This window comes from Mus pahari, chromosome 13 (genome assembly GCF_900095145.1).
Source record: "Mus pahari chromosome 13, PAHARI_EIJ_v1.1, whole genome shotgun sequence".
Lineage (NCBI taxonomy): Eukaryota > Metazoa > Chordata > Mammalia > Rodentia > Muridae > Mus > Mus pahari.
In genome coordinates, this window is record NC_034602.1 from 7,238,250 (window position 1) to 7,250,522 (window position 12,273).

Genomic DNA, 12,273 nt, shown 5'->3' on the forward strand with positions numbered 1-12,273 from the left:
GAGTGCTGGGATTAAAGGCATGCGCCACCACGTCCAGGGGTGCTGGGTTTAAAGACATATGTTACTACACTAGGCCCCGAAGCTGGAGTTACTTACAGGCAGTTATAAGCCATAGGATGTAGGTGCTAAAAAGTGAAGTCAAGTCCTCTAGAAGAACAAAGTGCACTTGAATACTGAGCTGCCTCTTTAGGACTTACTTTTACTCGTTCTGTTTTTTAAATAGTTTGCGTGCGTGTGTGTGTGTGTGTGTGTGTGTGTGTGTGTGTGTGTGTGTGTGCATGCGTGTGAATGAAAGTGGCCACAGAAGCTCCCTGGAGTTGGGAGTTACAGATGGTTGTGAACTGCTTACTAAGCCATCTCCCCAGGCCCAGTTATGTTTGTTTTACACTTGAAGAATACTAAACTATGATTTTCTAAGAAATTCTCTAAGAACTGTAACCCCAAGGAAAAGTGTTTATGATGAATGCATCAAAACACAAATAATCCAAAATAGTATCAATAACCGTAGTGCAAGGCAAAGAACCACTTTCAAAGTTCTACAGAAACTTAGTACTTTAAAACTAAAAATTTAACTCCCAAATTGAACTTCCAACTCAGATCTCCTTTCAAGATCCAGTAAAGAGGCAACTGCTTACAAAACAGTTCCAGGCAGAGAGAACTCAGGGTCGAAGACATTACCTGTTCCACAGAATCTATTCATTTGAATCTCCTTTCTTAGAGAAGTAACTCTGATCTTTCTGTGAAACCACACTTCAATTGTTGAATGGAAAACAATTTTGATATTAATAATAAAGTAATTTACTACAACACGTTGTATTGACTAAATTTAGACATGTAAAAGTACTTGCAAACTAAAAAAATCTGTATTATTATCTAAAAACCAGTCACTGAAACTAGACAACAGAGTCAGTGCAGACAGACAAGTATGATCACTACCCGTATCTCTCATGTCTCTCCGAGAAAGCCCAGACAGCTGGCAAGTTTATAAATTTCCACTTTCTATCCTACTGTGCATGCTAAATTAAACTTCACTGACTAATACAAGTTACTAAGTGATGTTGAGTTCCAAACAGCTAATATTACCTTAATCACTATAGTGTACTATGTATCCATGTTAATTATATCACATTTACATACAGTTGTCATTATCAAAGGTCTATATCCTATTCTTAGTTCATTCCATTGGGTAATCAAATGATAAAAGTTACATGGAAACCAGCATACCTCTTTTCAGCTCGGACTTTCTTTCCACAGTGAGAACAAGTGTACATGTTGTCCCCTTCTAAGGTGTCTTTAATAGTAACTTCATCCAGAGACTCCTATGTGGAAACCAACATTGGGAAGATGACATGATTTACAACACGCAATTAGAATGCATAAAGAAAATCAATTTCTTTTTTTATAAGAAGCAATTTCAAATTATTTTTTTTCTCATATAAAATCTAACTTTTAAAAGATATTTATGCTTTTACTGGGAAATAACCACTTATGTAGTCTTTCTTTAGTATTTAAAGAGTAAAGCATGAAAGAAAATACATGAAAACAGCTATTTCTTCGCATGACCACAAAATTGTTGTGTGTGCGTTTGTTCATGTGTATGTGTATAAAGCATAAACAAACTCAAGTTATGTACAGTATCACTCACATAAATATTCTTCATATCTGCGACCTGGCACCTCACAGTATAAAACTCTTCAGCAGTTTGACTAACATGTTCACAATCCTGGATAATCAACAAACAAAAATTAGCAATTAATTATAAGCCCCCCAAACCCTTATAAAACAACAATAAACAGATATACTTACCAACGAAACAACATTGTTTGTAATGACACCTCCAAAAAGACTTTTGACAGTATTTTTCTATAATATAAAACAAATCAAAGTCAGTGATTGAAATTCAAAGTTATATAATTTTCAGACAAAATTTCAGTATTCTGGTACTAACCAGTTCTGGAGACATTTCTTCAACTTTAGTAATCAGATCTGTAAAAAACTCTGTCATATCTTTCTGTTCCCCAGTATTTAGAGGCTGCTTATCCATAGTATAAGTTTTACAGAAAGGTCTAGGGTTATATGCTTTGCACTCACTCTCCTGCAAGAGAAAAGGAGAGAAAGAAATATCAAGTAAGAAATGGCCAGAACAAAATTTTTGAATCAGCAACAATCATATAGGGTGAAAAATGCCAACTTGCTAGTACTTAGAAGGTAGAAACAGTAAGGTCAGGAATCCAAGGTTAGAGAACCGGAACCTCCTGGGTTTATGAGAGACCCTAGCTCAGAACAAAAGCCAAACAATTAAAAACACCCAAAACAAAAAACATCTCTGCCTCCACAGAAAATAAGATAAAAACCAAACTCAAAACAACAAAGCAAATAAAGTTTTCTGCCCTTTGACAAACAGACAGACAGACACACCCACACCCACATACACCCCACCCCCAGATTTCACATCGTAGCCCTGCCTCTGTTTCAGACTCCTGCATTTTAGGGCTGGAGAAACACTCCCGTATACCTAGCTGAAGATGACAATTGCTCCAAACATCCCCTTCATTTCTTCTGTTTGAGTTGAATGGTATTTTTAGTTTAATGGTCCCAATGTTGAGATCATAAACTCACCTTATGAAATTATTATTGGAACTCAAAATTTAATTATAAAGCCTAAAATAAACTTTTTGCAAGCCAAATAAGTCTCTGTATGCTGAACTTTATGAAATTTTATTAAAAGCATTTCAGATTAGAGTTAGATGTGATGGCACAATGTTAACCCCAGAACTCAGAAGTCAGAGGCAGGAATCTACAGTCTGTTCCAGGAGAGCGAGGTCTACATAGAGGAACCTTATTTTGCAGGGAGGGGTAGTTTAAGCAGCAGTTCTGATTTTGTCACTTCAAATATGCTCTATCTCTCTTAAAAGGAAAATTTTAAAACCAGGGCATAGTAGTGATGTACCTATATTCCCAACATGCAGACAGATGTGACAAAATTTAAGTAAAAGACCCACATATACACCAACACTCTGTCCCCAGAAATGAGGTGACATTAAAAATCAGCATCAAACAAACTAGTATATTTTCTATTTGCATAGGAAAAGAAAACAATTTTTCAGTCTGAGAATACAAGATACTTATGACATTACCTGTCCTGAAAATTCCAACAGGTAAAACGTTAGTTTCAGAAATAGAAAAGAAACATATTTTGTTGACTCCTAAGACTTCTAGTTGATTACACAACAGGAAGAAAATAGAGAGACGTTCTGAAGAACCTTACGCATACACCATACGAGTAGAGAGGCGTTCTGAAGAACCTTACTCATGCACCATACGAGTAGAGAGGCACCTAGGTAACGGCGTCAAAGGGCTTCAAAGGGTGAAGCTGGTGAAGCAGCATGAATAAGACCACAAATACAATGCTCACCTTAAAAAACATTCAATGTTTTAAATATACTCCCTATCATGAATAAGACTATCTACTTGTCCACTGCTAACTGTAGCTCTGACAACATAGATACAAGAAATGCTATATGTCTTGAACAGGTTACATTTAGGAATATATATGTATTGATACACACACTCACAATAACAGTTGGGGGTGTGTGTGTGGGGGGGGAGAACCATGTGTTTGGAAGAGAATGAAGAGGGATATACGGAGAGGTTTAAAGGTAGGGAAGGGACAGGAAAAATGTATAACTGAAAAGACATACCATAAAATTGATTTTCTATTTCAAACTTTGTGTGTGCATGCGCATGTGCGTACATGTACCATCTAAATAACTGGGGAAGAAAGAGCTGGATTTACAAGCAACTGTGACTAAGGTGAGTGGCAGGAGCAAAACTCTACAAACACAGTAGCAACCACACAGTTTTAAGTGAGGTACCAATATTTAAAAAAAAAAAAAAAAAAATCTTGTTTTTTTTTTTTTTATATAAGTTTAATTATTTTTATTTTCTTTGGAGTTTTTGTCTGAAAGTATGTCTGTGCACCAGGCATATGCAGTGCCTGCAGAGGCCAGAAGAGGACATCAGATCCTCTGGATCCAGTTATAGAGTTGTGAGCTCCATGGGGATGCTAGAAAAAGAACCCAGATCCTCTGGAAGACCAGTTAGTTTTCTTTTTTCTTTCTCTCTTTATTATCTTGTGTATATGGGTACACTATAGCTCATCTTCAGACTGTAGCTGTCTTCAGACACATCAGAAGAGGGCACTGGATTTCACTACAGATGGTTGTGAGCCACTATGTGGTTGTGGGGAATTGGACCTCTAGGACAGTAGTCGGTGCTCTTAACCACAGAGTCATCTCTCCAGCCCGATCTAGCTTTTGTAAAAAGATCCATTACTTTTCCCAATGTGGAGATAAGACTTAAAGGGGACAAAGAGACACCAGTTAGAAAGTTTGCATAAAAGAGTTAAACCAGTGTGTTTGCTGGTTTTATGTCAACTCAACACAAGCTACAATCAGCTGAAAGAAAACCTTAATTGAGAAAAGGTCTCCATTAAGATCTGGCTGTATGGAAGTCTGTAGGGCATTTTCTTAATTAGTGATTGGTGAGGGAAAACCCAGCCCATTGTGGGTAGGGCCACCCCTAGACTGGCGGTCCTGGGTTCTAGAAGAAAGCAGACTGAGCAAACCATGAGGAGCAAGCCAGTGAGCAGCACCCGTCATGGCCTCTACATCAGCTCCTGCCTCCAGATTCCTGTTCTGTTTAGAGTTTTTGTCCTGACTTCCTTTGGTGGAGAACATTTTGCATGAAGTGTAAGCCAAATAAACCCTTTCCTCCTCAAGTTGTTTTTTTGTCATGGTGGTTTCCTTGTAGCAATAGAAGTCATAACTAAGACAAGTGACAGGAAAAATACTAGAAATGAAGGGCAAATTAACAGAACATAAGTAACTCAGTTGTGATTACTACAAGTCTATAACAAAGAAGAGGGATAACAGTAAGTCTAATTAACAGGGCCAGTTCAATATTTACAGTCACTGTAATAAAAACAATCTAATTAGTTATTCTGCCCAATTTTCAAACATACCATTAAATACGTGAACATTTTCTGAAGTTCCAGAAGAGTTGTCTTGTGCTTCATATCTTCTGAATACTGAAAGACAAGAGGAGAGACGTGAAAAACTATGGGTGGTGTGGACATCCCTGCATTTCTACAGTGAGTTGAATACTACACGTCATCCTTCAGCTGTCTGGAAGGAAACACCGCACAGTTCACCCTGTTAATTACTTTTTAGAAAAATCAGGGTATTTTTCTATTACAATAAATACAGAGATAGCCATTATGATGGAAAATTTACTATAGAGAGATTTTTCTTAAAACTACTTTCTAAGCCAGGAAGTGGTGGCACACTCCTTTAATCCCAGCACTTGGGAGGCAGAGGCAGGCAGATTTCTGAGTTCGAGGCCAGCCTGGTCTGCAAAGTGAGTTCCAGGACAGCAAGATCTATACAGAGAAACCCTCTCTCAGAAAAAACAAACAAACAAACAAACAAACAAACAAACAAACAAACAAAAAGCCTTGCTTTCTAGATCACATACCTTATTGATAAACAAAAAAAGCACTTTAAGTATATAAATTCCCTTGTAGAGTAAATTCAAATATTATAAATTACATTTTAGTATCAATTAGTTCACATTATACTTTTTTCCTGGAATAATATACTTCAATCCTAAGGAAGAAAATTGTGATTTTATTTTTTTAAATAATCTAAACATCAAAATACTACAATTTAGCCGGGCGTTATGGCGCACGCCTTTAATCCCAGCACTCGGGAGGCAGAGGCAGGAGGATTTCTGAGTTCGAGGCCAGCCAGGTCTACAAAGTGAGCTCCAGGACAGCCAGGGCTATACAGAGAAACCCTGTCTCGAAAAACCAAACCAAACAAACAAACAAACAAACAAACAAACCTACAATTCATGATTGGAGAATCCGGCTATACTTAAACCTAATTGCCTTTATCTATTTTACAAGTTTATTAATTTGTGTGTGCTGCAGGCATATGCAAGAACTCCAGAAGTCACGCTTCAGTGTGGACCTCCACGGCTAGCTTATTTTTAGACACATTGTCTCCCACTGGGACCTCCTGTTCCTTGGCTAGACTGGTTAGTCAGCAAACTTCAGGACTGCCTTGTATCTGTTGTCTGGACACTGGGATCACAATAGCCAAGATGTACTTGCCTTTTACATGGGTGCTAGGGGTCAAATTCAGAATCCTTTAGCTTCCACAACTAAGTGCCTTACCTAATCAGTCATCCTTACCTTACAAAAAAGACAAGTGCTCAAGTTGTTTCACCTAGCCTGTGCAGTGCCTTAAATAAGAGTGGCCCTCCACAGGTTCTTAAGTTTGAATGCTTAGGGAGTGGCACTATTTGAGAAAGGATTAGGATGATTTGGCTTGATGGAGAAGTGTCTTTAGGGGTGGGTTTTGCGATTTCAAAATCCTAAGCCAGGCTCAGTGCTGCTCTTTTCCTGCAATCCAGATATACAACTACCACTTAGCTACTGTGTACCACAGTGCACCCTGTTTTAAGGATAATGAACTTAAAGCTCTGAAACTGTAAGCAAGGCATAACTGAATGCTTCCTTTTCTAAGAGCTGGACATGGTATCTCTTTAAAACAACAGCACACTTACTACAACAGCCTGAAGCTTGCACTCCTGCTCCCATAACCTCTCAAATGCTGGAGTCGCACATCAATCTTGTGAGAAACAAAAGTAGCATGGTTTTGCTGTTTAAGAGCTTGTTAAGGATACAAGGTAAGGATTAAAAAGGGAAATCTGACCTGCATATGTCATACATACATACATACATACATGGGAAAAAAATACTTATAGTATTCAACATGACAGGCCTAATGCTTGAGACTATGAGAAGTCATTTAAAATATAAATTTCAAAACTGTGGATGAGAAGTGCTACCCAATGAGACCAACCTAGGACACAAGACAGGACAACTTTTCCTAAAAATGAAGTAACTCAAGTTTTCTTTTTAGCGACAGGCTCTCTCTATGCAGCCATGGCTGCTCTGTAACTCACCATGTAGACTAGGCTAAGCACAAACTCAACAATCTGCCCATGCCAGCTTCCCCAGTTTCTGAGTTTGAGGTGCATACTTCCACACTCAACTAAGTAAGCAAATTTTAAAAGTACAAAATGTTACATAGATTGCAATTCAATTTAAAAAAATCATTCATTCATTCATTCATTCATTCATTCATTCATTCATTCATTCGTGACTGTATCTGGGAGCTAGAATTACAGATGGCTATAAGTACCCTGACATGGATGGTGAGAAGTGACCCATTTGTCCTTTGGGAGAACAGAAAGTGCTAACCATCTCTATAATTAGCACAGGTTTAGTTTTTAACTGAAAATGTTACTTTCTGTTAATGATAACTGGTGACAACACTGAAACTTTAAAGTTTTGGGTTTTATTTCCCCCCAAGACAGGGTTGCTCTGTATAGCCCTGGCTGTCTTGGAACTCACTCTGTAGACCAGGCTGGCCCCCAACTCAGAAATCCACCTGCCTCTGCCTCCCAAGTGCTGGAATTAAAGGTGTGCACCACCACTGCCCAGCTTAAAGTATTCTTTAACATGAACAAAAAAAGCAACAAAATGTATGACCAAGTCATTATCTAGAGGGGGGGAAAAACACTGAAAACATAATTTTTTGATAAGTGCTGGTTTTATAAAACACTACAAGCCTGGCAGTGCTGGTGCAATCACTGAGGAGGTGGTTCTATGCCAGTTCAAAGCCAGCCTGGTCTACAGAGTGAGTTCCAGGACTGCCATGGCTACACTGAGAAACCCTGTCTTAAAAATAAAATAAAATAAAATAAAAAAGCTCTCTTGTCTCTTCTCTCTCTTTTAAGCTCTTGCTTTTACTCTCACCTCTCGTCCTCCTTCTTCCCCCCTCTTCTACCATCTCTCTACAAGGTCACGGCCAGCTTCTCTACCTTCTCTACCTTCCCTCTCTCTCTCTGTTTTCTACAATAAAGCTCTATAACCATAAAAAATAAATAAATAAAAATAAAATTTAAAAACATGAGAGCCAACTCCTGACCTTATTAATGATAATCTTCTATTCTTGCAAACAGGAGCCTAAAATAAATCTCTCCCCTGAGAGGCTTCATCCAGCAGGGGATGGAAACAGAAGCAGAGACCCACAGCCAAACATCAAGTGGAGCTTGGGGAATCTTGTGGAAGAGTGGGGCAAGAACTCAGGGAGCCTGTGGTATCTGGGACACCACAAGAAGACCTAGAAAGCCAACTAACCTGGTCCCACGGGGGCTCACAGAGACTGAACCACCAACCAAAGAGCATGCAGAGGTTAGACCTAGGCCCCTAAACATTTGTAGAAGATGTTCAGTTTGGTCTTCAATTGAAACCGAGACTTTCTCTGACTCTGTTGCCTGCTATTAGACACACTTCCCCTAGCTGAGCTGCCTGGCTGGGCCTTAGTGGGAGAGGAGATGCTTAATCCTGCTGGGACTAGATGTGGGGTAGTACACAAAAGGGTTCTCCAGTCACAGTAGTGGGGGGAAGGATTTATAAGGGTGCAACTGGGAGAACAGGGAACGGGGGTTGGAACTGGGTTGTAAAGTGAGTAAACAAAGAACAAATAAATGAAGTTAAAAAAGAAATCTGTATTCATTTTTACTGAAATACAATATTAACTATGCATACTAAACATATAAAACCCAAAAACTACATAAAACTACATAATGAAACTACGAGTAAGTGTAAATAATATTAAATACATGAAAATAGTTAGCCAGGACAACAAAATTTTCTTTTTCCATATATTCTTGATATTAAGCAACATATATCAAATTAATTATGATTTATGAAAACTATTTATGCTTTGATTTTCAGTATGGAAACTCTACCTTAGCAGTGAAGACAGCCTGTCTTGCCTCTGGTATCATGTACAGCTGCTGAATAGTGGAAGCCAAGTAACAAGTAGCTCCAAGGTTAGTCAGGCCAACAAACCGGCATTCTGCACGCACATCCTCATGAGGCCAGTAGTCCCACTTGTAAGGTGCATGGGCTGCTGATCAAAAGAGGGGAAGATACCCAAAACAAGCTTAAACATCTCTTGCTTTGATCGGCAGCTACTACCTCTATTGATTCCCAAATAGAATGTGTAGAATTATAATTTAAAATATTAAAAATTAAAAAACATTTTAAATCTAATTATAAAAATTCTGGCCAGGCGTGGTGGCGCACACCTTTAATCCCAGCACTCGGAAGGCACAGACAGGCAGATTTCTGAGTTCTAGGGCACCCTGGTCTACAAAGGGACTTCCAGAACAGCCAGGACTATACAGAGAAACCCTGTCTCAAAAACCAAAAAAAAAAAAAAAAAAAAAATCAAATGACAGTCAAAGCATTACTTTACTTGGTATTATGTTACTTTGTACAAAGAAAGCCCAAATATTTAAAATACATAAAGAGTTTTTACATTTTTCTAGTAAAATCAAATGCTGACTATTCTATTAACAATGTGTATAACAAAGTGTGTGAAAAGGTGATTCTTTAATCAATGTCCTTTAATTTTTCATTTCTGCATTCAATTTATAAAGATTCAAGAAAAAGATGAGTGCTTACACTGCATGTGCTGTGCCATAACCCAGTTGTGTATTAGCCTGTAGTTCTCAACAGACCCTTTTACCATCTCTACCAATAAATCATAAGCGGCAGCTCTGGAAGAGTGGGATTTGCACTTTGGCTGCCGTCGGTCCTTTAGACTGGGCAACAAAAACAGAAGATTGAAGATATCTCTTAAAAATTCCTAGGAGGTAAGAAGAAAGCAGGTATGTTATCTAAACATGATACCAATTATATTCCAAACATAATGACACAAATGTATAATGGACTAACTATAATTTACTAAGATATCCGTCATAAGTACATAGCAGTATCATAAATCATCATTTGAAAATCTTACCAAAGTTCTTTCTCTTGAAGAAAATGGAACAGAATGGACCCAGCTTTTAGTTTCTCCCCACTTCAAATTCCATATGTATCCTTACAGATTATCCTTGCACACTGTTATTATTTTCATTTGTAAATTACCGATATTCTATTCCCTATTTGCCAAATCCTACAGTTGTTTCTCCATATGGTGAACAACAAGAACAGAAGCACCTCACCCACCCTGAGTGTCAGCCATGCAAAAGAGCAGAAACAATAAGAACCTTGCTAGTAGTCAAAACTGTGACAGATGCCAGTTAGGATGAAAGACATAAACCTCTTTCCCACTATCTTCTTAATTTTGTAAACTAAAGAAACAAGGTTTACTGTGAGATGGACCTAAATTGTTTTAATAGAATCAGTTTTCAAATCCTAATTTACAACAGACTTTTGTTCTAAATTCAATTTGTGTATTATGTTACATTTTGGTTATAAAGCAGAGTTGAAGATGTTCATCAAGCACATTTTAATTTAGGCTTAAATACAAATAGAAAGTGATGTGCTTGAAGGGAAGCCAAGGCCTGCCCAAGAGCAGGGATGGGGGGCCACTCAAAGATGAGTCTGCCCAGGTTATCTTTTCATTCAATTCTTCTACAAAAAAGCTGTTGATTCATTCTCTGAAAACTACATGAAACTGTACAATGTACCATGACTGCATCCACCTTACTTCCCTCTCTACCATACCTCTCTAATGTCCATTTGTCTTGCAACACGTGCCTTTGCCAAGCTAATGTTCCCTCCCTCCCTCCCTCCCTCCCTCCCTCTCCTTGCCCATCTCTCTTGCTTTTTCTGAGGCAGGGTTTTTTCTCTGTGCAGCCCTGGCTGTCCCTGCACTCATTCTGTAGATTAGGCTAGTCTCAAGCTCAGAGATTCACCTGTCTTTGTCTCCCAGATGCTGGTGTTAAAATCCTGTCACCATTACTTTCTCTTTTCTTTCTGAATAAGCCACCGAATCCACTGAATCTCCTCCTACAGACATGGGCAAAGCCTACCCACCCCTCCACAGTCACATGAACAGCTGACAGCTCCGCAGCTAAGACCTCAGGTCACTTGTTCTTTTCTAATGATTCTCCCTTCAACTTTACCAAGTTATCTCTCACACATCCCAAACATTACACTACATGAAACTGCACAATGTACCATGACTGCATCCACCTTACTTCCCTCTCTACCATACCTCTCTAATGTCCATTTGGTACAGTACCTCATAGGGGACTGAGCAGAAAAACTATACATATTAAGATTCAAATATCATCACTCTTTAGTAAGACTGATAATTCGTTGCAGTCTGAAAAACCTGACTTGTAATCAGTTCTCTACATGAATATCAAACTTTCCCTGAATGACAGAAGTGGCTCACTGTACCAAACTGCATGTAGTTTATGCTAAACATCTGTTTTACTTTTAGGAATCTTGAATGCCAGCAACTGGAAATGCAGGACACATGCTCAGTCACAGTAACCATGATGGCAAAGTTCAACACATTCAATTCCACCAAAATGAAAAGTAGAGGTGAGTCCACTGTGAAGTCCTGGGAGTCCTGACAAATCACTCACCGGGGGTGGTACTGGGAACACAACACACAGGACTCAAAAAACTAAAACCAAAACATCTTAAAATGTTTACCACTAGGATGTTTTCTCCAGATCTATTGAACTACCTCCAACAATTGTAAATCATACTTTCTAGATTTCCAAAAGACGACAAGATTGGCTACTAAATACACAAAATGATTTGAGTCTTATTTCATACAGATGACCCAAAGATGATATAATTCTATTTTTATCTATTTATGGATTCAGAACTGAAATTACTGTCAAGGAGACCCAAAGCAACATGTTTAGCTGCACTGGTAACCAAACATTTTAACAGCAAGTATGAATAGGCCATAAAAAACTAACAATGGCATGGCCTGGTGCGCACGCCTTTGATCCCAGCACTCAGGAGGCAGAGGCAAGTGGATTTCTGAGTTCAAGGCCAGCCTGTTCTACAAAGTGAGTTCCAGGACAGCCAGGGCTATACAGAGAAACCCTGTCTCGAAAAACAAAACAAAACAAAACAAAACAAAAAACAATGAAGTATCTTTGCCAAACATCTCATATCTCAAAGAAAAATAAGCTCTATTTTTATAGTGATTTTGAAAAAGTATACTTAAAACCCGTGATCAAAGCATTTTACTATAAATACTGAGCCAATGAACATTTTCCTTTTCTATTCTGAATCTACCTTCATTCTTCAAAAAAGAACTTACACAAAGCTGACAGAATGTTTTTGTTTTCCTGAGACAGGTCTCTCTATAT

At 38.4% G+C, this 12,273-nt stretch overlaps 1 protein-coding gene across 5 annotated transcripts in view; it reads right to left on the minus strand.

Moving 5' to 3' along the window:
- Usp34 (ubiquitin specific peptidase 34) overlaps nt 1-12,273 on the minus strand; it is a 194,576-nt gene that overhangs the window by 55,349 nt on the left and 126,954 nt on the right. For 4 of the 5 annotated variants that reach the window (XM_029544913.1, XM_029544912.1, XM_029544911.1 and 1 more), the window contains 7 exons: nt 9,608-9,791; nt 8,887-9,050; nt 5,024-5,089; nt 1,949-2,095; nt 1,807-1,863; nt 1,646-1,723; nt 1,225-1,319 (listed from right to left, as the gene is read on the minus strand). In XM_029544913.1, coding sequence (XP_029400773.1) covers nt 1,225-1,319; nt 1,646-1,723; nt 1,807-1,863; nt 1,949-2,095; nt 5,024-5,089; nt 8,887-9,050; nt 9,608-9,791 — 791 coding nt within the window. The remainder of the gene's footprint in view (nt 1-1,224; nt 1,320-1,645; nt 1,724-1,806; nt 1,864-1,948; nt 2,096-5,023; nt 5,090-8,886; nt 9,051-9,607; nt 9,792-12,273) is intronic. The other variant, XM_021210274.1, reaches the window with a different exon arrangement.